Genomic DNA, 27,343 nt, shown 5'->3' with positions numbered 1-27,343 from the left:
TTCTTACAATCAGACTTACAGTCAGAGAGAGAGAAAGAGAGAGAAGCAAAAGAGAGTCCCTCCCCCACCACCCCCCCCCCCCAACAGAGCCACTGAGTGTCCATAGATTCGGGTTCCTTGTCTCAAATCGTCAGCAGCCCGCCACATGCACTGCTACCTCAGCCACAGAGTCCCCTCATTGGTCTGCTGCCGTGGTCACCATCTCCGAGGGTCATCTCCTCCACTTCTCCTCCTCAGATGGGGTGGGAGGGGGTGATCTTCCTGCCCTGTGGTGCCCTACTCCAGTCCTTCGGTTCTCTGGAGTTTGCAGCCCCTCATGGCTACTGGCGATTAATAGGCACCGCCATCTTGGGTGCATACCTACGATCGTAGGATTTCAACTTAAATCACCATCGGCTCCCTCAAAGCCCGTGCAGAGCTGACAGCAGTTGACTGGGCGGCCGGACCCCGTGGGAGCACTGCATCTCCTCTCCCTCGCTCCCCACGGGTCCGCACCAGTGGCAGCGCTGCCGCTACTCCTCCTTTCATTTACACTGGACTTCAACACCATCCTGAATGCTCCTTCTCCATTTTAAGCTATCATGGGTCAGGGATCCAATAAGATGGTGAAAATATTATATTTTTCCAGTCTTTGAGCACATCCTTGTGATCACTGATCATGGGAGATCTTGGAAGATAATATTTGTTTTATGGGAGTCAGCAGTGTCTTCAGAGCCTGTCTATCACATAAGAAAGTAATCAGAGCCTCGATGCTGAGAAGAAAACACTTCACTTATTCCTCCACAGACAGCGTTGGTGTAACTTCTCCACTGTCTGCGGTAGGTAGTCCATACCTCGGCAGGATACAGGATGGCAGGCTCACTGCAGACTGTTGAATTATGAGCTTCAAGTTGGATTTGAGATCCTGATCTTCAAACATTGCCCTTAGAGAGTCAAATACTGTGAAGATGATGGCAAACCCCACTGTTAACTTCTCTGGGAGATGATTCCTGTGATAAAAGGAATTGGCCCACATTTCCCAGGGTTTCGTTGGAGGCTTTCATTTCCCCTGGTGGGTGCTGAAGGCAGGTTGTTTTGCACAAGATTAGTGGGCGACCCCACCCCCACCCCCTCTCTTTCACATGTTTCAGTGAGCAGGTGAACAATGGTATGGAGTTGGTCTCTGAACTTGTGCATCTCCTGTCTACCTTGGCTCATGGATTGGTAGGTAAACCTGGGTTGAACAGTTTCCCAATGGCCCTGCAGTGAAACTCTGCACCACTCCATCAAGAGGTTTTCTGGAAGTAAGGTGAAGCAACATAATGAGGAAGATGAGATGTTGAGGCAACGATGCAACCTTGCTCCTCACCTGACTGCACTGAGAACGTCTATTAGGTAGGATTGTGGGTTGCATGAAGGTGTCGGATGGACACCAATTTCTGCCAAGCTTGTGAAAGACACTCCAGAATCCCTCTCAATTGATGGATAGAATTTTTTTTTGTGATGTCATATAGGGAGGTCAGTTCTCTTCCCTGCATTCCTGACCTTACCCTACTCTCATCGATCATCCTACCTACAACACGACCGCCTCACTCACGCAGAAACATCATCCATCCACTTCAGGAAGCCCTGGCTCTAACATTTATACAACTCCTCCTGGTCTTAGCCCTCTCCCTATAGGAAATCATTTCTTCTCATCTACCTTATCAGTTCTCCTCACTACTTTAGACGTGATTGGAGAGAAAATGGTGCTGGAGGAGTAAAGCCTAGCCTATTTCACCTTACTTTGTGAGATACTGCTCTCTTCCAGATAGACAGACCACCATCCGTTCAACATTTATGACTGTGCTCCACAAATATCCAGTAAGATTTAATTGTTACATTCATGGCCGTGAATTTGGGAAGAAAAGACTGTCATCTCCTTGTCCAGTCGCTTTCTGTCATTTCACACATGACCACATAAATAGCCATATACTTTGAGAAGCTTGAGGTTTCATACCTGCCAGAAGTCCAATAAGCAGCATCACCACCCATCCAGACCACGCATCCAATAAGCCTTTGATACATTCCCAAATGGACTCTTTGCTTCTGCTTGTGATCTGAAAATAAAGGCAGAGTGAATATTGAATATGTTTGGATGATTCTTACTGTAGTTTTAATATAAAATCTATCAAGTGAACCAGAGTAGGCCACTCAATCCCTCAACCCCTGTTCTGCTGCTCATTAATACCAGGCTGATCTGATTGTAATCTCAGTTCCACATTCTCATCTATCTGCAGTAAACTTGCACTTTTTTGCTTATCAAGAGATTATTTAATTGCACCATGAAAATAGTCAAATATTTTACTTAATTTCTTACTTCAAAGTTCAGATTTATTGTCATTGTACAAACATGACATCACATACAACCCTGAGATTCTTTTTCCTGTGGACCAGGTAAAATTTCTACTTATCGGTCGTGCAAAACACTGTTATTCAAGAAAAGATATGTATATAAAAGAAAGAAATGTAAACAAAGTAAAGTACACACAAACTGACTGCAATACAGAAAATAAATATCCAATAATAAATAATGTGCAAAGGAAGAGTCCTTAAATGAGTCTCTGATTGAGTTTATTGTTTTTTTTTTAAATTTTTTTTATTTTTCACACTATGAACCATATTAACCAAAATACACACAAACATTTCCCTCTTGAATATACACAGTCATTTTCTCCCCTTTTCCCCCCTTCCTTCTCTCCCTCCTTCACCCCCCCTCCCCACCCACTCAACGTTCAACATATATGATACATTAAACCCATTAAACAATGTCGTCACACAATGAAAATAAACAAGAAATTAGTGTCATCTACTTTTACATACTGGTTCAGTTCATTTCGTCTTCTTCTCCTTCTGTCATTTTAGGCGGAGGAGGTCCGCGGTAGGACTTCTCTGTTGTGTTCCATGTACGGTTCCCAAATTTGTTCGAATACTGTGATGTTATTTCTTAAATTATATGTTATTTTTTCCAATGGAATACATTTATTCATTTCTAAGTACCATTGCTGTATTCTCAGGCTATCTTCTGATTTCCTAGGTTGACATAATATATTTTTTTGCTACAGCTAAGGCTATCATAATAAATCTTTTTTGTGCTCCATCCAAATCGAGTCCAAGTTCTTTACTTCTTATATTACTTAGAAGAAAGAGAGTTTGTTGTTGAAGAGTCTGATGCTTGAGGGGTAGCAGCTGTTCCTGAACCTCTTTCCCGGTGGCAGCTCCAAGAACAGAGCATGGCCTGGGTGGTGTGGATCCTTGATGATTGCTGCTCCTCTCTGTCGGCAATGTTCCATGTAGATTTTCCCACGGACTTAAATAGGTAACCCGTATTTTTACCAAGTGACATTAGTTCAAGATTCACCTATAAGAGGAAACATCCTCTTCATACCCATCCTGTTAAAACCCACAGGGGCCTTGTATGTTTAGCTTGCTCTGTGTTTCACATTGCATAGAATAAAATTTAAGCATTGGTAATCATGGACAATGTAGTAAATAAAGGTTTAAAAAAATGGAAAGGAAATTTACACAGGCTCCATTTTTACTCTGTGATTATCTCGGTTGTCACCAGGTCTCATTATAGGGGGTTCAAACTTCACTCCAGGCCCTCGACCACAAAGACCAAGCAGCCATCCGGTGCAGTGCCAGGGCCGTGCCTCACCGTCTGAAGTGGCTTCCTCCAAACATCTCTCAGGATGAAGTACAAGATTCCATTCTCCTGTTTGAAGGAGAGGTGGGATATTTGCCCAGAGTTCTGTCCAAGATTTATTCCTCAGTATCACAAAAAACACAGCACTTGGTCCTTTACCTGATTACTTTGATGAACCTTGCTCCCTGCAAATTGCCTGCCATTGCACTAGTGACTCCATTACAAAGCACATTCTTGGTAGAGGACATTGGCTCAGGAGGACACTGCCACCATAAAACTTGAAAGCACAGGCAAAATAATGTAATAAATCCAAAATATCCAATTAACGCATTCATGAGGAGGAACTGCTTCTCCCAGAACATAGTAAATCTGTGAACACTCTGCTCAAGGAAGCAGTAGGAGAAAGAGTCATAATTGTCAATATTTATCTAGAATCCATCTTTTGTATTTATTATCACTTTTTAATAAAATTTAATGCATGCTATTGTAGTTTTTACTCTAGTTTGGCTGCAGCAAGTATGAATATTGGTGCAAATGTACATTGAATATTACAATAAACTCATTATCATTAAACATATTTAATACAGAGATGGACAGATTATTTCATTGTAGGGGAATTAAGGGTTATGGGGAACAAGCAGCTGGTGAGGCGAATCCACAGCCAGATCAACCACAGTCTTATTGAGAGACGCAAGTTCGACAGGCTAGATGGCAGACTCCTGCTCCTATTTCTTGAATTCTTATGTTGATTTCCTTTTTTCTTTGCAGAACATTTTGCACAAGAGCTTGCAAATTTCATCCAAAGTTAGCCAAAACACAATGCTAACTCTGGAAGATAACGTTCCCTCTACACTGTTAATGCCTACAGCAATGAGTGGACAGTAGAATGGTCATCACTGAGTCAGATGTTCCACCAATCACTTTTTATCGTAAATCCTGGGTTAACATTAGCAGGTTGACCAGTCCCTGCTTACATCTGATCACAAAGGGGTAAAGGGCTACTCAGACGCATCAGCTCAATGCTGTTGTTTTTTTAATAAAGATTTTTCTCATTGTTGTTGAGATCAACAAATCTACCAGAATATAATGCTATTCACATTAAACATTGGCAAACAGTTTTTTTTTTATTATTTTAGTTTCAACAGCTTAGCAATGAGAAAAAAAATGGTCCTACATTGATGGATTCACACTGGGAAATCGTGCATTAAAATATTGATTGTACAATTAAGAAATAAATATAATCAGTTCACTTTCATAATCAGGTTCAGATGACAGTTTATGAAGAATTGCTATAATATTCATAACTCATTTGCATTCACAATGCATTTGAAGTAGAAGATATTCTACTTTTACAGTTGGAATTTTGTTCACTTGGATTTTGTTCATCCTATTAACCAACACAGTATATTTTTAATAGTTGCTATTTTAAGAGAAAGTTAACAAGTGAACTCTAGCCAGTAAGTTTAACCAAACTTTGCCACAGCAGACTGACCACAGTGAGATTTGCCTCCTTGAATGGATGGCACCAGGAATACCTCACAAGCATTAAATTTTTCAGGATGACAATCCACGCTGGCTATTCCAACTCCCACCAAAGTTATACTCACCTGAATTACAAACCATCCAATGTATGTCCTGCCAGATTACACTCCCCAGCTTCCATCAATCCTAATTCCATTTTCTTTTCAACAGACAACACGATTACAGGCCCTTCTGTCCACGGGCCCATGCCGGCAATTTCACCCAATTAACCTACAACCCCGGTACGTTTTGAGTGGTGGGAGGAAACCGGGGAAGATGTACACAGACTTGGAGAGAATAGAGCCCAGAGGGTCTCAATGCAGTTGGTTCAGCCCAAACTGGACCCAATGATAACAATCCCCCCCCCCAATCATTCTGCAAACTCACCACCTCAGAAATACAACCTGCCCACTTGGCAAAGCATGTGAATTATATCTACCAGGATAACTACAAAAAAGGACAAAAGCTGGAGCGGACACGGGGCACTGGGAATGCATTCCATTCCAATTCCACCTTCCAGTTTTAAGTGCTGCCCAAACAATAACCAGACAGTATTTTGTGACCTGCCTTGTTGAAACTGCAGCTGCCCCTACATTAAGGGGTCACATGGATCCCAAAGAATGAGAACTCTGTCCAGCGGCTGTTTCATGAGGAGTGAACAGGCTTCCCCACAAAAATTGCCCGTTAATCAAAAGCTCTGAATTAAAGTAAAATACACATTAAAGAAGCAAAATTAACTGACTCATTAATGAAGATGGTGCCCCACCCATGCAAATGAATGAGCTCTATTAAGTGTTCCTACTGGTGGCTGGAATATACCCCGAGTGGGATCAGAGGCCAAAGAGCCACATTGGTCATCCAGTGGAGTGTGCTGGCATAGAGATCGGAGCACGCAACCATCCACTGCATTGGATGCAGATTCTCAGTGGAACCTGCTCACTGCTTAGTAAACATGCTCCTATACTATATACCATATAAATTAGTGTCTCTAGGATCACCCTATGCCCACATGATACTGCACCTGCCTTTGATTGCTTCCAGTTTACCTCTCGCTCAGATTTTAACAGCCTCGTAAACATAGTCTACAGTCAGTTGGGGTTCTATGCCTCGTGGCTTTGTAGCAAGCCTGAATAATAACTGCTGAATTACAACTAGGGTTTACATTCATTGAATCACAATATTGTCCCACAGTTACCAACCATGGGATTACAAACGTGGATTTACAGAAGGAGAATTTGGAGAGGTTAAGTTGACAGAGCTCACTCCCTTTGATTGTGGATAACCCAGGGCATTAACCTTCAGTTAATCAGGATTGTAAGTGAAGCATTGGAGACACACGAGACCTGCAGATGGTGGAACCTGCGACCAAAAACCAAGACTGCAGTTGTTGGAACCTAACTCTTGATGAGTCCTATTGAAGGGTTCCGATCCAAAACATCGACCATCCTTTATCTCCCACTGATGCTGCTCGACCCACCAAGTTCCTCCAGCAGATTTTTTTGTGGTTCAAGTAACTAACACACCCTCGATAGAAATGCTCCAACTGGACAGAGGAACAGCAGAATTCCCCAGTCCTCAGCTTTGACCCAACCAACCTCTGCAAAAGCAGATCATCCTCGGCAAATTCTGCCAGCACCAATGAAATTCCATCACCATGCACCCCTCATATGGTCTCACCTAATAAGAGATATTCCAGACACTGCCTGATCTGCTGAGTGTTTCCAGCACTTCATTTGTGACCAAGTAAATCCTCAAATTCTCCCACAGCTGAAACAAATACTTAAAGTTTGCTGAATACCTTTCTGTGCCTGTCAGTGTCACGGGATTTTTCTCTCAACCAATCAATTGTATGGAAGTCCTCATACATTCCAACCTCTGGGATTGATTCATCCAGGAAGTCCATTAAATTCCCTGAGCCGTTCATCTCTCCTCCAGTTGCCATACTAGACCTTGTTTAAAAAAAGAGGCAAATATTCAATTAGAATATATTTCAAAATAGGCTTTGAATTTTCTTTTTCAACAGATAATACTGCCAATATTCAAGGTACTGTTACAACACTGAACAGCTTTAACAGTGCACTCTGAGCAGAGTATGACAACTGTTCCTAAGTTAAAGACATAATATAAATAGAAAATATTGTTGTTGCATATTCTCTATGCATAGCATTGTAGTTACACTGTTCTTAGATTATATATTCTGAAAATATAACTTCATACTATGGACAGTAAGCTGAATATCTTGTAAACAGGACCAAGTACAATACCCCTTATCCAAATCTTTTTTCGTCCGTGAAGTATTATGTAATTGAATTCAGCAATCCCGTTCGGAGAATGGGACTTAGAGGATGTAAGTAGTGCATTGATGAGTGTAGATTTTTCAATATATGCCTACTTCAGTTAATTTTTGCATATGTAAATATGCTGAGTAAACAAGTGTAATTATTTAATAGTGTTCCAAAATCCAAAAAAATCCAAAATTCTTCTGGCCCCATGAATTTCGAGATAAGAGGTACTCGACCTATATACTCTATAGACAGTGAATAGTTGTATAATTACATAACCTGGAAATTTTGTAACTTTCTTGTTTGTATAACTAATTATTTTGAGACATTATAACCATATACTCTCTGGACAGCCAAATAATTCTATGGTCAATTGTGTAATTGTATGACCAATTCTGCAATATTATACTGTGACAGCAGAACCACATACTCAGTGAAGGGTACTGTAATTATATACCATGAGCCCAGTATAACCATGTACTCAGTCAACACTAGATAGTGTAATATCGTGAACATTACTGTTGACTATCTTCTCCAATGAGAGCAAAGGCAAATTTTATATATATAGGAGTTATACACTCTGACTAGCACTGTGATTATAATCTTTAGCAAGAGCACAATTGTGAAGAGTAGTTTTGCAAGCACACTGAAGCCTTTGATTCCATTGATTAAAAGGAATGTAGAATACCTTCCACAAATCCAAATAATACTACAGAAATTCTTCTCCATCCTTCCTTGCTTCAGAATGGCCTACAATTCATGCAATGAACCCATCTCAGAGGCCAATGCCAACCAAGGCTGTGTTATTAGCCCCAAGACTTTTCAGTCTTTCCCAAAATAAAAACTCCAAAAAACTTGCTCATAACCTTGCCTCCAAGAAACTTCTTGAAGGAGTAGAAAGTTCCATCTACTGCGACTGTGCTCCAGAAAGAACCAAGGTAAAATTGCAGTAGGTGTAGACTCCATGCAGTAAAAGGACCATGCATTCTATGTAGACACCATCACATCCCCGGAAATTGTGCAGAAAAACATACTTTTTGAAATCACTGTTGCGCTGCAGGTGGGCAGCCAACATGTGCACATGATCCACAAAACACTAAGTAATTCTATTTTATTCAAATTAAATGGTTCAGACAGCAGGCATTACTTATACGTTTCTTTAAACTGTTACCATGGAATCTATTACATGCGTCTGTGAACTTCGTTGCTCAGCAATGCACATTGTGTTCGCCAAGTACAATTTTCAGTAAAAGTACAATGAGTCTTGACCACTGCTAAAGCATACAAGCAAAAGAGTGTTTCCAACTGAGGCACAACTGACATCTGGAGGACACTGGTAGTATTGCAACAGAAGGCACGATGGACAATTGGGATTGCACAGTAGCTGCTTCTGATGCACAGAGTGGTACACTATAGGAATTCCTGGGCTTTACTTACAAGCCTAGCACTACGCTCCTGAAATAAGAACTCCATTCTCAGCTCAGTCATGATGAGAGATTACCAGGGCAGGGGAAATGCTTTGAGCCTATTCTCAAAGTCAACCTGAAGCAACAATTAACCTCCTCATCAACTCCCGGCATTCCCTGACTTGTGAGTGCACAACTTGGGAGGAGAATCCAGGAAAGCCTCTAAGTACCTGGGATCTTAATGGTGGGAGCACAGAAATGAAATCCAGACTGGGAAAGGACACACAACTGCTCAAACAACTTGTTCTCCTGCTCCACCAGTGGCAGATTCTACACATCCCACATTAGCCAAGGGTCTTCCTGAGAAGAGACAACATCATAACAATATAAAATGTATCATAACAATATACATCCATAAATGAGTATCATTTGTGCATGAACATTTGCTGCAAACCTTGAAAAGCACTTACTTTTTATTTCAATACTAAACTTTTTTTTTTCTCTTTATATACAAGTACAAAATTTTATATAGATATATCACTATATCTATCTATCTATAAAATACACACAGAATATAAATACACACACAGTCCAGACAATTCCAGTATTCTGTTCACTGGAAGTGTTTGCTCATTCTGTCTGTCTACAGGCACCACTGTCATTATGGTCTCCTAGGGCAATAGACATCAATAGACATCAAGTGACTGAGGCTTCTATATCGAACCCATCCCCTCAAAGACCAGTGGCATAAGGACCCTCGAGTGTAGTCATTCACCATAAAGGCTTTGTATTGGCTCTTCAGTGCATCCCTGCACCTGGAACGAGCCCATGGCGGCATTCCCTCATGAATGTTTCATTGTGCTGAAAGACCAACAAGTTTTAGGTTTTCCTCGAGTTGATGATCTTCCGGCTCGTGTGTGTGCGTGTGTGGGTGGGCCTGTGTGCACGGGCCTGTACCTGTTCGTGCGTGGCTGTGTGCCTGTCCATGCATTGTGCATGTGCCTGTGTCTCTATGCGGCTGTGCGTGTGTGTGTGCCTGTCTATGCGGCTGTGCGCGTGTGTGTGCCTGTCCATGCGGCTGTGCGCATGTGTGTGTGTGCCTGTCTATGTGGCTATGTGGGTGTGCATGAACGTCTCTATGCAGCTATGCATGTGCATGTCTCTGACCTGGGAACACCCTGTAGACCAGAAAGTCCTCAGTTGTGCAGCTGCTCAGGATGAACTGTGATAAGGGACCCTGCGTCCTCATCACAGCCAACCTGAAAGCACAATAAAAATGCAGGAAGAGCTGACTGGGAGGACCCTGCTCACCACCAGCCAGCATTTCGTTGGTGAGTTCTGGAGACTTTTGGACAGCCTGCTCAGGGAACCACCTTACCAGAGCCACCATGCAGCAATGTCCACCTGACTGGGACATTGTGTAGCAGCAGGACCAGAACCATTCTTCACAACATCTGCGACAATTAAAACCTCAGCACATAATGACACTGAGTGCTCGTGAACATTGGTTCCAAGCACAGCCTGATGCAGCCACACACTAAGGTGGTCATCAGCATGCACTTTTCCCCTATTGCCAAGGGACTTGTGCATCATAACCATTGGACCATTCCAACTTGAATCCCCAGATGATAGCTTGGGTGATTACCTATGCAAGGATGGGTCACATGAGTCAGATACATCAGCACAGATAGTACCTCATTCCTGATAACAAGAGTCTAGCTCATTATTAAGAGAGAGCACTGCCCCTTCAGTGCCAATTTCTGATGGTCTTTGCCTATCCACTCCACCAATTTTTCTTACACACCTTTCCCCCTCCAAGCCAGATCACCAGCACTTTCCAGTAGTCAGACCTGATGATGAAGGGAATGCCGTACCGATCGGACTAGTTGGTGAAGATCACGGCCTCAACTTTCTGGCTCCCAATGTCAACTCAATCTGGTCACAGATGCTGACCAATCTGAGCAGAAAATTCCATCATTGTCCATGTACTAGGGTTTGATCTGGATGTCTCTACAGCCTAGCAATGACACCCATGACACCCCTCTTGTGCCCACATCCATCCTGATGAATTTAACGATGTGTTCTATGCAGTACTCAATCAAGACAGGAGAGCAAGGGCTCCAGACAATGGCGAAACTCTGTTTTCAACCCATTGATTTGATCTGCACTAGAGATGACTGGTTTGAGCAGTTGGATCCAATTCTTGACCCACAGCAACAAACAGTTTGTTGGAGGAACTCAGCAGGTCGAGCAAAAATGTGAGCAAAAGAGATCCCAGTGTTTCTGCTTGGAACCCTTCATCAGACTGAGATGGTCAAGGGGAGATAGCCAATAATAATGAGGACAGTTTGGAATGTGTCAACATCTTGCAACATCTTCCCAAGGTCCCGGAAGACAAGACTTTCCAACAGGACTGCAGGTTGCAGTCAGAGGTGGTGGTGATGGTGGTCGCATGGTCTGCCGCACCTATCAGAGGTGGTGGTGATGGCGGTCCCATGGTCTGTCCATATGGTTTGTGGTGGCAATGATTATGTGCTTTCAGTGCAGCACCCTGCGCTACAGAGAGACAACCACTCAATCACTGAGTCCAGGAGGTGATTGGTGAGGATCTCCTGAGACCATAACATTGCACTGCAGCTAATCAATGTGGACATTCACCTGAGCTGGCAGCGGGTCTTAATTTAACATCTCAAATGAAAGACCACTGACAATGCATTACACCTTGGGAGTGAGCGCCACATCCTGACTGAGACTCCAAGCTACAGAATCTCAGGTATATTACTGCAAAAAGCAGAGCAGGACACCCTCAGCGCAGTCTGAGAGCTATAACATCATATTTTACTGCCAGTTGAAGAGAAGACTTGATCAGGTCACATTGGTGTCTTGGTCTCATCCCCAGAAGGCTCAACCCTCTTCCCATCTCATAGCTGCCTTCCGTCTATCCGCTGCCCTAAGTAACAGAGCTGTAGACCTCCTGCGTTCAACAGAGCTAGTGGAAGGGATGTGCTTGAGGAACTGAGTGTTGGTATGATAGATGCTGCCGCTCCCTCAAGTCCATCAGGAGAATGGCTTCAAGCAGATGTAAAAACACTCAGAGGTGTCCCCTTCCAGCTACTCCTGCTATGGGTGGCCTTTTGCTCCCACTTCTTCATGCTCTGTTCCAAGGTGAATGTCCATTCATGGATCCATGGCAGCAGTGCCTGGTTGTCAGGTCAGCAAGAGAAGGTCCTCCCCAGAATCTGCTTTTCTATTCCTTTGAGACCCCTACAGCATGGAGTTGACGATCACCAAAATACATAGTTTATGGGTGGGGTGTGGGGGCGGGGGTGGGTGGAGAGAATGTTCCTTCCTGCTTCTAAACATACACTCACATATAAGAATATGAGCAGAATTAGGCCATTCAACCCATTGAGCCTGTTCCGCCATTCAATAAGATCATGGTTGATCTGACAATTGGCTCTTCTCAGCTTTTCCCCATATATCTTAATTCTCCTCCTATGTAAATATCTATCCAACCTTAAATATGTCTTAAATATGTTTACAGAAGTAGCCTTTACTGCTTCAATAGACAGAGAACCTGTGCCATGAAAAGCGAGCATTGGATTGCACAATGGGATGAATGGTCCCGTAAACAGGCTGACACCATGGCTCTCTGCATTCTTCCCATGGGTATTCTCTGTGGTCATGCCACTCTCATAAAAACATTGCCATCTGGCACACTCTTACCAAGAGTCATCATGCATGATACTTCTATCTTCCAACAATCCACTTCAGATTTTGCTACCAACTTTTAAACCAATTTCAAATTTACTTGGTCTTGGTCCATCTCTGGCAACACTCCCTTTCTTAATCTCTCTCTGGCTCCATCTCAGAGACAAACATAGAACAGACATATTCTACAAACGTTCCAACTCCCACCTGGACTACATCTCTTCACTCCCTGCCCTGGCTCCCTCTGCCCCAAGGTGCAATAAGGTCAGGACTCCCCTTGTCCTCACCAACCAGCCTCCACATCCAACATGTTACTTTCCACAATTTCTGCCAACTACAATAGGATCCCACCACCAGACACATCTTCCCCTCTCCACCTTTTGCAGAGACAACTCCCTCCATGATTCCTTCATCCAGTCATCCCTCCCCATTAATCACCCACTTAGAACCTACCCGTGATCACAGGAAATTGCGCCCTCCTCCCTCACTACCATTTAGGGTTTCAATCAATCCTTCCAAGTGAAGCAACACGTGAATCTGCAGAGGTCAGCTACTGCATCTGGTGCTTCAGTTGTGGCCTCCTCTACATGAGAGAGACTGGGCACAGATTGGAAGCTCATTTCATTGAGCACTTTTGCTCTGTCCAGTGGATAAGAGGGGGTATCCCAGTGGCCAAACATTTCAATTCCATCTCCTATTCACACACCGACATGTCTGTCCATAGCCTCGTGTATTGCCAAACCAAGGCCACCCACAATTGGAAGAACAACACTTAATATTCCATCTGGGCACTCTCCAACCAGATGGCATTAATATCAACCTCCAGTTTCCATTAGGCCCCTCCCCTGTCTCTCTCTCTTTCCCCATCCCTCTGTCTCCTTTCATTCAGCTCCCCACCCTTTCTGACTCTATTCAGAGAGCTATCCCTTCCCACCATCACTTCTCAGCGTTTTTCTCTCCTGTCCTCCCCTGCCCCCCATATCCACCCATGGCCTGTTATTCTGTGTTCCTCCCCTCTCCCTTCTTTCCTCATCCTCCTTTTTATTCGGGCACTTGCCACTTTTTTCTGAATCCTTGACGAAGGGCTCAGGCACAAAACGTTGGTTATATATCTTTCCTTCCTGTGGATATTGCAGGACCTGCTGATTTCTCCAGTATAAAACTACAATTACAACATCTGCAGACTTTCCTCTTTAAACCCACCTCAGGTTTACCTTTTTCAAGATAAATGTCCATCTTCATATTCCCTGCTCCCCTTCATGACATGAGCCACTGGTCGATAGCACCAGAGGAAACTTTTTGGAACACAGATCATAGTAACAATATTAACAGGCATCGAGCTTAATGAGGTTAACTCAAATTCTTTTCTCCTCCACCCCCCCCCCACCCCACCCCACCTATAGTCATCCAAAGTAAGTTGGTTATCCATCTCCCTGGTGTGGTGTTCCAGAAGAATGCTCGGATGTTGTAATCAGGTATGAAGGATGAAACCATTGCATAGCAAGTAGAGAGAGCCGGCTGACTATCCAACCACTGGCACCATGCTGTCTGTCTCTGCAACCTCCCACGGCAGCACACCAAAAGTTCCAACCACTGGCATTTCTCTGACTACTTTCTCTCTGCCAATGAATGCTGTACTCTGTCTGTGAGGACTGAACTTCCTTCCTTGCACCTTCCTACCTCTCTGCATTCCCTTAAGAAGCCCTTCAATTCATCCCATGAAACTTTTCGGTCACTTGCTCTCGCGTCTTGCTGGGTCAAGATGCTACTGCAATACGAACTGTTAGAAAACATTCTAACGCATCAGAAAATCTGCTCCAATTGCAACGTTGTCACCGATCCACCAAATTGTGTAATACCTGGAGGAAGGAACATTTTAATGTTGCAATATAACAGCAGTTTCAGACAATGACTCTGAACCTTAATGCAACTCTCCAAATAGTAATCAATTTAATCTAGAAAACAATCAGAACCTAGGAAGCTGAAACCAAGGCAGAGACTGCTGGAATCATTCTGTGGCTGAAGCAGCGCTAGCAGGAAGAGGAACAGAGTTAACTTTCCAGCTTGAAGACCCTTGATAGAACTGGGAAAAGCTAGAAATCAAAGATGTTTTCTTGGTCCCTCAGCCTCCTGTTATCGGCACACACACCCTCTTCTCCTTTCAGCAGGGAGCAGGGTGAAAATTGTGAAATCGCACATCAACGTGCTTAAACAATTTCTTCCCCATAGTCAACAGGCTCCTGAATGAACTGCATATCTACAATCTCATGCCACCATTGTTTGATGTGAATTGATCTTCCTTCTCAAAGTAATCCTACACTCTGTAAATTATATTATTTATATGGCTGAAAGATTGTTAGAGGTAACCTGCTGGTCGGTTCACACAAGAACATTTCTCGCTGTACTATGTATTCACTATGTATTTTGTGACAGATAAACACAAACATAGACATTCTCTCTGGGTCTCCTCTACGCTGCAATTTGAGACACGTCCATTTCTAAGTTGTTTCTTGTTCTGATAGCCTAACTAAAATGTTAATCATCGGGGATTGCAGTGGGCAGGGACTCGATGGTGAGAGGAATTGATAGGAGATTCTGCAGTCGCAAAAGAGACTCCATGAGCGTGTGCTGTCTCCTGGGTACTCAGGTCCAGGATGTATATGAGGGGGTGTAGGATATTCTTAAGGGGGAGGGTGATCTGCCAGTAGTCGTGGTAAATATTGGTACTGTTGACATAGGCAGGAGTAGGGGAAAAGTCCTACAAAATATCTCCAGACCACAATCAGTGAGGATTGGTAGGAACATCTCCTCCACAGTCTCCATCAGTACTGGAGCACCACAGGGCTGCGTTCTTAGCCCCCGCTCTACTCACTTTACATCTATGTCTGTGTGGCTCAGTATGACACCATCTACAAATTCACTGACAATACTACGGTAGTGGATTGCATAAAAAGTGGCAATGAATCAGCATACAGGAAGGAAATTGAAAACTTGGCTAAATGGTGCACCATCAACAACTTCAAACTCGATGTCATCAAAACCAAGGAGCTGATTGTTGACTTCAGAAGGAAAAACCAGAGGTGTATGATCCATTGATCATTTGGGGATCAGAGGTGGAGAGGGTGTGCAAATTTAAGTTCTTGGGAGTGATTTTCACGGAGGATCTTTCCTGGACCCAATGCCCTAATGTATCATTGAAAAAGCACGTCAGCACCACCACTTGCTCAGGCAGGAGTTTGTGGAGATTTGTCATGACTTTGGAAACCATGACAAATTTCTACAGAAGTGTGTGGTAAGTGTGCTGACTGGTCACATCGTGGTCAGGTATTGGAGACATCAATACCCTTGGGCGCAAAACCCTCCAAAACATAATGGACACAGCCCAGGACACCACAGACAAAACCTCCCCACTATTGAGAACATCTAAATGGAACGCTGCCATCAGAGAGCAGTAGCAATTATCAGGATTCCACACCACCCAGCCCACATTCAGATCTTATTGCTGCCATCAGGAAAGAGGTACAGGTGCCACATAACTCGCACCACCAGGTTCAGGAACAGCTGCTACGCCTCCACCATCAGACTCCTCAACAACAAACTCAATCAGAGATTCATTTAAGGATTCTTACTTTTGGACTTTATTGATTTTCTCTCTGTATTGCGGTTTGTTTACATTTCTTTATTTGTTTACTTGTGTACATTGTGTACAGTTTTTATTTTGCCCTACCAGTAAGTGGTAATTCTGCTTTGCCTACAGGAAAAATAATCTCAGGGTTATCTGCTATGTCACATATGTACTCTGACATGAAAACTGAAATCTGAGAAGTTTAGGGAGTTAGTAAAGAGGCTCCAAGCTGGTAATCTCTGGATTACTCCCTGGGCCAGGAGGGGAGGTCAGAACAGCAAAATAGTCCAGACAAATGTGTAGCTGAAGAGCTGGTGCAGGGTGCAGGGTTTCGTTCTTGGATCACTAGAAACTTCTCTGGGGAAGGGGTGACCTGTCCAAGTGGGACGGGTTGCACCTAACCATGAGTGGAACCAATATCCTAGCAGAAAGGTTTGTCAATTATATTTGGGGGGGGGAGGGAGGGGTTTAAACTAGATTCACAGGGAGATGGGAACCAAAGCCAAGAGGCAGAGGAAGAGGTGGATGGCACACAGGTAGGATCAGCTGGCAGGGAGTTTGTGTGGAAGGGCAGGCAGATAGGGAAAAATTGCAGCCATGGGAAATGAGTTGCAATGCAACACAGAGTCAAATGTAACAAATAAAGGGCTAAAGCAGTGGTTTTCAAACTGCCCCCCCTAAACTCACATTCCACCTTAAGCAATCCCTATGCCATAGGTGCTCTGTGATTAGTAAGGGTTTGCTTAAGGTGGAATGTGAGTGGGAAGGAAAAAGGTTTGAAAACTATTGTTTTAATCATAGCTAATGGACTCGTTATGTGCACAGTTTCATAATTCCAAAAGAAAATGGGCCAATGACAATTGTTCTCAGAATATTTCAGTAACAATTGGGTCTAGAGCAAGGTTGAGAACCTTCCCTTCCCACTCATACAGCACCTTAAGCAATCCCTCACTAATCACAGAGCACTTATGACATAGGCATTGCTTAAGGTGGAATGTGAGTTTAGGGAGGCAGTTTGAAAATCACTGGGCTAAAGGTTTTGTATTTAAATACACGCAGCATATAATATAAAGTGGAAAATATAGTACAGCTACAGATTGGCAGGTCTAATGTTGTGGGCATCGTGGAATCGTGGCAAAAGGATGGAAATCATTGACATTTGGATATCCAAGGATACGGAGTGTAAGCAAACGGTAAAGAACAACATTAGATCATGAGATAGGATCAAAAGAATCAATGTGAGCTAAGTTAAGAACTGGCAAGGAGAAAAAGACACTGTTGGCTGTTATATTCAGACCTTAAACAGTAGCCAGGATGTGGTCAACAAATTGCAACAGCAGATAGAAAAGTTGTGTCAGAAGTACAATGTTGTGGTAGACATAGAGAATTTTAACATGCAAGTAGATGGGTAAAACCAGTTCAGATTCAGATTTCAGATTTATTGTCAGAGTACATACATGACATCACATACCACCCTGAGGTTCTTTTCCCTTCAGGCGAGGCAGAATTACCACTAACTGGTAGTGCAAAAAAAAAACTGTACACAGCATAAACATGTAAATAAAGAACTGTAAACAGATGAAAAAGTAAACAAACTGACTGTGCAATACAGAGAGAATAAAAATCAATAAAGTGCATAAGAAAGAGTCCTTAAATCCACCAAGAACATATAGATGGAGATTAAACTCCATGCTACTTAAAAGACAGAATTTTAGAGAATTCATTGAGCGCCAAATTAAAATGTACTTTGAAATAAATACGGAATCAGTGAAAGATAAATTTATACTATGGGATGCAATGAAAGCGTTTATCAGAGGGCAGATAATAAGTTATGTAACTAAGATAAAGAAGGACTACAATCGGGAAATAGAACAGCTGGAAAGGTAAATAGCAAGTACAGAAAAAGAATTAGCAACAAGGGAAGATACAACAAAAAGAGAATTGGCAGACAAAAATATAAAATACGAAACACTACAAACGCACAAGGTGGAGAAGAACATAATGAAAACAAAGCAGAAGTATTATGAGCTAGGAGAAAAAAAACGCACAAAATACTAGCTTGGCAGCTTAAAACAGAACAAACTAAAAGAACGGTATTGGCATCAAGGAAAAAGGACAAACAACTTACCAATGGAAATCAATGAAAACTTCATGGAATTCTACGAGCAATTATATCGAACTGAGAATGAAGGGAAAGAAGACAAAATAGATGAGTTTCTAGCTAAAATTGAACGACAGAAATTGCAAGAAGAGGAGCAAAACAAATTAATAAAATCATTTGAAATAGAGGAAATACAGGATATATTAAAAAAAAACTACCGAACAATAAAATGCCGGGAGAGGACGGACTCCCAATAGAATTCTATGAAACATTTAAAGACTTATTAATTCCTCCTCTCTTGGAAGTTATGAACCAGATTGAAGAAACACAAAACATGCCAGATTTATGCAAAACAGCAATAATTACAGTAATACCAAAGACGGGGAAAGACCCACTAACACCAGCATTGTATAGACCAATATCTCTACTCAACTCAGATTATAATGGCTAAACTATTAGCAAACAGATTGGCCGACTGTGTACCAAAAATAGTAAAACTAGATCAAACTGGATTTATTAAGAAAAGACGAACAACAGACAATATCTGTAAGTTCATTAACTTAATTCATGCAGTACAAGGAAACAAGACGTCAACAGTGGCGGTTGCCTTAGACGCAGAGAAAACCTTTGACAGAGTAGAATGGAATTACTTATTCAAAGTACTACAGAGGTTCAACCTACCAGAAAAATATATTAATTGGATTAAAGCATTATATAAGGGACCATTGGCGAAGGTGACAGTAAATGGATATATATCAAACCTATTTAAATTAAGCAGGTCAACTAGGCAAGGATTTCCACTATCTCCCTCACTGTTCGCGTTAGCTATAGAACCCTTGGCAGAACTGATAAGAACAGAAAATAAAATAAGAGGGATAAAAATAAAAGAGAAGGAATTTAAAATCAGTCTATTTGCATATGACATCATAGTATACTTAACAGAACCAAAATTATTAATAAAAGAATTACATAAGAAATTGAAGGAATATGGAGAAGTATCGGGGTACAAAATCAATGCAAATAAAAGTGAAGCGATGCCAATGAATAATGCGGATTTCACAAAGTTTAAGAAAGAATCACCATTTAAATGGCAAACACAAGCAATCCGATACCTAGGTATTCAATTAGATAATAATCTAGGGCATCTATACAAATTAAATTATCAGCCATTAATGAAAAAATTACAAGATGACTTAGAACATTGGAAAGATTTACCACTAACACTGATAGGAAGGGTAAATTGCATTAAAATGAATATCTTCCCAAGGATACAATACCTATTTCAATCATTACCAATTCACCTAACAGAGAAATTCTTCAAGGAGCTAAAGAAAATAATAAGGAAATTCTTATGGAAAAGGGGGAAACCAAGGATAGCACAAGATAAATTAACAGAATGGTACAAACAAGGGGGCTTACAGCTACCAAATTTTAAGAATTATTATAGAGCAGCACAATTAAGATACCTATCAGATTTTTATCAAACAAGGGAAAAACCAGACTGGACCAGGATAGAGCTAGATAAAATAAGGGAGAAGGTACCTGAACATATACTATGTAAGTGGAATGAAAAGCTGGTGCAACATGGGAATTCACCAGTACTGCACCATCTGCTCAACATTTGGAAGAAGATTCACGTAGAAAGGAAAAAAACAAATTACCAACTACCAAAATTAATATTGACACAAAATCAACTAATCCCTTTCACAATAGATAATCTTTCCTTTAGAGCAGGGGTGTCAAACTCAAATTCACAGAGGGCCAAAATTAAAAACTCGGACTAAGTCGTGGGCCAAATTAAATATTTATTGAAATTTTCAACAACATCTGCATGTTTTCTCTTCTTTCATCATATGTAATGTTAAACTTTTTCTTATTACAATAAATGTTTAATAATAGTTTTGGTTAAACTCTTTCCAGAAGAAGCATTAACAAATGAGAAATAAAATATTCAATAAATAATATTTCTCTATAGCGTTTAAGCTCCTTTTAAATGTATTTTTTTTCACAAGCCAACAAGTCAAAAAAATAACAACTTGCTTCAATGACAAACAGGTTTGTCTTTTAAAATGATGAACATATAGTCTGCCTCCCACCTGTCTTGAAAGGTCCTGTTTTCTGTCTTTCGTTTGGCCATTTTTCGTAAGGGGTTTATTACATGTGAGTTGGGCGACAGGTCACAGATGCTAATGAAAGGAAAGAGAGGAGGTGGGGGCGATTAGTGGGCTGACGGGCCGGCTCCAACGCATTTGCAAAGCATTCTGAGATTTGTAGTATTAGCTGTGCATGCGCTATACTGGCGCGGCGGCCAGCGGGCCAGCTCTAATTCATATTTGATATGATCTTGCGGGCCAAATATAATTATTTCACGGGCCAAATTTGGCCCGCGGGCCTGAGTTTGACATGTGTGCTGTAGAGAATGGGAGAGAAAAGGGATAAAAAGAATAGAAAATTGTTTTTCGGGAAATAAATTATTATCTTTTGAACAAATGAAGTACAAATATGGTATAATTCATGGTACAATGTTTGCATACCACCAACTGAAAACCTACTTGAAGGACAAATTGGGAAGCAGGCTGAGGTTACCAGAAGGAAGCAGTTTTGAATATGTGATTACAAACACAATAATAATTAAAAGATTTATAACAAACATGTACATCAAACTGCAAGAGAAAGAGAACGAGGAAACAAGCTGTAAACCTAAACAAAAATGGGAACAAGATCTAAACATAAAGATAAAGAATGAAACATGGGAAAAAGCTATGCTCCGGAACTATGAGAAATACAATAAACATGAGGTTACGCATGATACAATATAATTGGTTACACAAGCTATACACCATGCCCCAAAACTTAAATAAATGGGACCCAACAGTATCAGATAGATGTTTTCACTGTAAGAAGGAAACGGGAACAACAGTACATGCAATTTGGGCATGTGAGAAAGTGGAAAAGTTTTGGGAAGATCTAAATCAGGTATTAAACAAAATCACAAAAAATAATATACCAAAAAATCCAGAGATCTTTCTTCTAAGTAATATAAGAAGTAAAGAACTTGGCCTCGATTTGGATGAAGCACAAAAAAGATTTATTATGATAGCCTTAGCTGTAGCAAAAAAATGTATAATGTCAACCTGGAAATCAGAAGATAGCCTGAGAATACAGCAATGGTACATAGAAATGAATATATGTATTCCATTGGAAAAAATAACATATAATTTAAGAAATAACATCACAGTTTTTGAACAAATTTGGGAACCGTACATGGAACACAACAGAGAAGTCCTACCGCGGACCTCCACCACCTAAAATGACAGAATGAGAAGACGAAATGAACTGATCCAGTGCGTAAAAGTAGATGACACAATTTTCTTGTTTATTTTCATTGTGTGATAACATTGTTTAATGGGTTTAATGTATGGTATATGTTGAACCTTTAGTGGGTGGGAGAGGGGTGGGAAGGAGGGAGGGAAGGGAGGGGGGGGGAAAGGTGAGAAAATGACTGAATATTCAAGAGGGAAATGTTTATGTGTATTTTGATCAATATGGTTCATAATGTGAAAAAAAAGCTGATTATTGGAAATGTGGATTAAATATTAAATAAACTTACGATGGTCTGACTTAAAAAAGAATCCTTAAATGAGTCCCTGATTGATTTTGTCAAAGAGTCTGATAGTGGAGGGGTAGCAGCTGTTCCAGAACCTGTGGTGTGAGTCTTGTAGTACTGAGACCTCTTTACTGATGGCAGCAGCAAGAACAGAGTGTGTGCTGGGTGGTGAAGGTCTTTGATGATTGATGCTGCCCTCAGATGGCACTGTTCCCTGTAAATGTATTCAATAGATGGAAGGTTTTGCCTGTGATGTCCTGACTGTGTCCACTACCTTTTGGAGGACTTTACGTTCAGGGGTGCTGGTCCCCATACCAGACCATGATGTAGCTGGCCAGCACACTTTCCATCACATCTCTGTAGAAATTTGCCAGGGTTTCTGGTGTCACACCAAACCTCCACAAGCTCCTGAGGAAATAAAGGCACTGACATGCTTTCTTCATTATGCCATTGGTGTGTTGGTCACTATCTCTGAGATAGTGACTCCCAAGAAGTTAAATGTGCTCACCCTCTCCACTTCTGATCCCCCAATGATCACTGGATTGTATACCTCTGGCCTTCTGAAGTCAACCATTAGCTCCTTAGTTTTGGTGACATTGAGTGTGAGGTTGTTGTTGATGCACAATTCAGCCAAGTTTTCAATCTCCTTCCTATTTGCTGATTCATCCCCTTCAGGACTGGATCTCAAGAGAGAGATTTTGTAGAAAGCCTATGAGATGGCTTTTCAGAGCAGCTGGTTGATGAACCCATGAGGACATTGGCTGTACTGGATTGGGTGTTGTGTAATGCACCCAGGTAATTAGAGAGCTTTAGGGTAAAGGAATCATTAAAGGACAGTGATCACAATATGACTGCGTTCAATTTGAGATTTAATAAAGAGAAACTAAAGTTATATGTATCGGTATTTCAGTAGAATAAAGGGAACTACAATGACACGAGAGAGGAAGTGGCCAAAGTAGATTGGAAGGAGGCACTTGTAGGGAAGATGACAAAGCAGCAGTGGATGGAGTTTCTGCAAGAAATGAAGAAGGTGCAGGATAAATACATACAAAAAAAGAGAATATATGCGAATGGAAAAATGTCAGAACTGTGGCTGGCAAGGGCAGTCAAAACAACATGAAAGCAAAAGAGAGGCCATATAAGGAAGCAAAACTTCGTGAGAAGGTGGAGGATGGGGAAGTTTCTAAAAACTTACAGAAGGTAACTAAAAAAACTCAAGAGGGAAAAGATGAAGTGTGAAAGTAGGCTAGTAAATAATATCAAAGAGGATACAAAAAGCTTCCTCAAGTATATAAAGAATAAAAGAGAGGTGAGAGTAGATTATTATAGGAAGACATTAGCAGTATACCAGATGTCAAAGGGTATCAGGGAAGGGAAATGAGTGCAGTTACTATTTAAAGGGAGATGGTGCTCAAAAAGCTGAATGGTCTAAGGGTGGACAAGTCTCCTGGACCAGACGGATTGCACACTCAGGTTCTGAAAGTAGTGGTAGAGATTATAGAGGCATTGGTAAATTTTCTTTCAGGAATCCATAGATTTTGGCATGGTCCTGGAGGATTGGAAAAATCACAAATGTCACCCTATTATTCATGAAGGGACTGAGGCAGCAGAAAGTTAATTATAGACTGGTTAGCCTTACACCAGTAATTGGGAAGATGTTGGAGTCAATTATAAAGGACAAGGTTACAGAGTACTTAGAGGCACATGACAAGATAGGCCAAAGCCAGCATGGTTTCCTTCAGGGAAAATCTTGCTTGACAAACCTATCAGAATTCAAGCAGGTTGGTCGAGGGAGATGTAGTGGATTGTGTATATTTGGATTTTCAGAAGGCTTTTGACATGGTGCCGCACATGAGGTAACTTAACAAAAGCCATTGATGTAACAGGAAGCTTACTAGTATGGATAGCGTTGGTTGACTGGCAGGAAGCAAAGAGTTGGTACACATTGATTACATTCTGATTGGCTGCCAGTTGCTTGTGGTGTTTCACAGGAATCAGTGTTTGAGCTACTTCTTTTTATTTAGTATATTAATGATTTAGATTATGAAATGAATGGCTAAGTTTGCAGAGGATACGAAGTTAGGTGGAGGAGCAGGTAGTGTAGAGGAAACGGAGGCTGCAGAAGCACTGGACAGATTAGGAGAATGGGCAGAGAAGTATGTCAGAAAGTGTGCGCTCATGCATTTCAATAGAAAAAGTAAACAGGCATACTATTTTTTAAATGGGGAGAAATCCTCATGCAGGATAGCCTTAAGAAAGCTTGCAGGTTGAGATGGAGTGTAGAAGACAAATGCAATGTTGGCATTCATTTCAAGAGGAATAGAATACAAGAGCAGGGATGTGATGTTGTGGCTTTAAGGCTCTGTTGAGACCTCACTTGGAGTACTGTCAAAATTTGTGAGCTCCTCATTTAAAAAAAAATGTGCTGACATAGGAAAGGGTTCAAAGGAAGTTAACTAGGATGATTCAAGGAATGAAAGGGTTACCATCTGAGGAGCATTTGACCACTCTTGGCCTATATTCTTTGGAATTGAGGTGAATGGGGCGGTGGGGGTGGGGGGGGGGGGATCTCATTGAAACATTTCAAATGTTGCAAGGCATGGACAGAGCAGATGTAGAAAGGTTGTTTCCTATGGTGGACAAGAGGGCACAATTTCAGGATTGGAGGGCATCTGCTTAGAACAGAGTTGTGGAGGCATCTCCTCAGTCAGAAGTTAATAATGTTCTGTGGAATTTGTTGCCACATGCCCATTGTGGAAGCCAGTTCATTGGGTGTATTTAAGATAGCATTTGATAGGTTCTTGATAGCCAAGGTGTCAAGGGTTATGGGAAGACCAGGCAGTGGAGTTGAGTGGGGAAAATGGACCAGCTCATGATTAAATGGTGGGGCAGTCTCAATGGGCTGACTAGTCTATTTCTGCTCCTATTTCTTCCAGTCTTAACACTAGTTCTTCCTCTGCAGCTGTTGATCGTTGACTAGAAATTTTCATAATTTGTTTTTTTTTAAAAACTAATGGCTTCAGGCTGGATTCTGTCTTGGAAACCCCTAAATCATCGGAGAGAGAGAGAGAGAGTGAGAGAAACATAAAAGATGCAAGTTCTTGAGCACACAATGAGATGCTCCCTCACACCTCAAATCTCTGCCCTCAAGCTTTACAGTCCCCAATCTTTGGAAGAAGATGTATCTCTGCCCAACACGGACAGCATTGGCCTAGTTTGGCTGAAAGGCTTGCTTCTGTGCTGTATGGCTCTCTGACTATATGGAGAATGTGGAGGCTGAGGCAAGAGGAGATTAAAGGGGAGGACAGGGAGCAATTAGATGCGCTGTTGGAGGAACTTAGTGGGTCAGGCAGCATCCGTGGAAAAACTGGTCAATGTTTTGGATTGGGACGCTCTATCAAGACTGATTCCCACTATTGCTATTATACTCTTGCACATCTCATTGGTCACATTTTGACTGAAACAACTGTGGTTTTCACATTCTCTCTGCTACTTGTTTGGGTTTCCTCTGGATCCTCTGGTTTCCTCCCCCATCCCAAAGACCTGCTGTGTAGGTTCATTACAAATAGATGCATTGATGGCATATGTGAGAGAGAATCAGTGTCAAGGAAAATGGGATGAACAAAACTACTTCCCTGAGAAATGCCCTGGAATAGATGGGCTGAATGGCTTCATTCTGTGTCCTTATAAATATGAGCAAATCCCAGAGCTACAAAAATCTGTCGACCAGTAGCATTCCAGGGAATACAGGAAGCAGGCACCAAGCATGAGCATAGGACTGAGACTTTCATTGCTCAAGCCTGATGAGATTCACTTCCCTGTAACAAAACATGCATTGTACTCGACAGTCAGCCATTACTCCAATGTCATTATTATCAAATGATCTGCATTTGATTTTGGCATAAATCTTACTCGAGCTGTAATTCAAGCAATATGGCCATTTGCAATCAATTCAGTACTTACAGTGGCAAGGAACATTTCTTTTTGCAGTCACATTCAGTGGTTTTAATGCTGCCATTCTTTGTTCAGGCTTCCTGGGTTGATGACTTCTCCCAAATGAGAAGGGCTAACAAAGAGCCATTGTGTGCACTGACAGGATGTGTGGCTGTTGCCAAGAGTCCGACTCACGTCCAGTGAACCGGCTAAAGTGACTTGATGCAAACAATGAACCACCTGGATGCTTAGTAAAGCAGGTGGAGTATTTGACTGTGTCTCCACCTACTTTAGGATATCAGCATTAAAAAGCCAGGACATATTACACGTGAGGCCCAATTCACTCTGCATCTAGCTTATGAAGTTTTGTGCTGCTTGAAATATAGCATCTAATTTCCTCACAAAGATCTCCATCCAGGGCTCACTTCAGGGTAAAAAGACGTCAATTTAAACCAGAGATGCAGAAAAATGTCCTTGGATGGTTGTGAGTCTGTGGAACGTGTTGCCGCAGGCGGCCGTGGAAGCGAGGTCATTGGATGTATCTAAGGGCAAGATTGACAGGTATCTGATGAGTCAGGGCATCAAACGTTACGGGAAAAAAGTCGGGGAGTGGGGCTGGATGGGTGGATGGATCAGCTCGTGATGGGCTGACTACATCTGCAGGGTATGGGTGAGGCCACACCTGGAGAATTGCGAGCAGATCTGACTCCTTGCTTGAGGCATTTGAGGTGGATTATGGATATGGAGGGCTTCTCCAGAGGAGAAATTCTAAACATAGTCTGGGACTATATTCCTTGGCTTTGAGGGGGTGAGATCTTGCAGAAACATACAAAGTTGTGGAAGGATGTTGCCTGGATTGGAGAACACATCATGTGAAGCAGAGTTGACCAAACCTTTCGCTATGGAGTGATGAAGGATGAGAGGCAACTTTATAGAAGTGTATAAGATTATGGGGGGGGCTTGGATGGAGTGGGCAGCCAGCACATTTACCCCAGAGCGACAGTAGCACATACCAGAGGACCACGGTTTAAGGTGAGGGGAGATGTCAGAGTTAGGATTATTTTTACTTCTGAGTGGTGAGTGACTAGAATGCATTGGCGGGGGGGGGGGGGGGCGGAGGCTGGTACAATAGGGGGCATTTAAAAGACTCCTCGACAGGCACATGGGTGCAATAAAAAGAGAGGGTTGTTGAGTGTGGGGTGGTGATGGGTTAGATTGTTGTTTAGTAGGTCAATACAATCTCGTGGGCCGAAGGGCCTGTACTGTGCTGTTCCACGTAAATCTCTGTTCCTGATGTGTGACAAGGTTGTTTCCGCTGGGAGATTGGAGGCGCAGTCAGAGGGAAGACCGTGTGCGTGGATTGCGTCTTGGCAAATGCTGAGAGTGTTGATGAACATAATCCCTGGGGGATACGCAGCACGGTGGTGGGGGGCCTGTGTCCTGGGCGAGAACATGGAGATCGACTGGAATGGTTCCGGGTGAGACAGGAGCAG

General features: G+C 42.1%; 1 protein-coding gene across 8 annotated transcripts in view; it reads right to left on the bottom strand.

Annotated features, from left to right (window-relative positions):
• LOC138738802 (H(+)/Cl(-) exchange transporter 4) overlaps positions 1–27,343 on the bottom strand; it is an 84,378-nt gene that overhangs the window by 32,219 nt on the left and 24,816 nt on the right. For 2 of the 8 annotated variants that reach the window (XM_069889747.1, XM_069889750.1), the window contains 3 exons: positions 18,338–18,388; positions 6,984–7,134; positions 1,979–2,078 (listed from right to left, as the gene is read on the bottom strand). In XM_069889747.1, the coding sequence (XP_069745848.1) occupies positions 1,979–2,078; positions 6,984–7,127 (244 nt within the window). In that variant the 5' untranslated portion in view covers positions 7,128–7,134; positions 18,338–18,388. Of the gene's footprint in view, positions 1–1,978; positions 2,079–6,983; positions 7,135–9,103; positions 9,181–13,787; positions 13,880–14,264; positions 14,352–18,337; positions 18,389–27,343 lie in introns of those variants that run through there. The other 6 variants (XM_069889746.1, XM_069889751.1, XM_069889749.1 and 3 more) reach the window with 5 other exon arrangements.

The sequence above is a fragment of the Narcine bancroftii genome, chromosome 7 (genome assembly GCF_036971445.1).
Source record: "Narcine bancroftii isolate sNarBan1 chromosome 7, sNarBan1.hap1, whole genome shotgun sequence".
Lineage (NCBI taxonomy): Eukaryota > Metazoa > Chordata > Chondrichthyes > Torpediniformes > Narcinidae > Narcine > Narcine bancroftii.
This window is presented reverse-complemented; position numbering and strand designations above follow the sequence as displayed.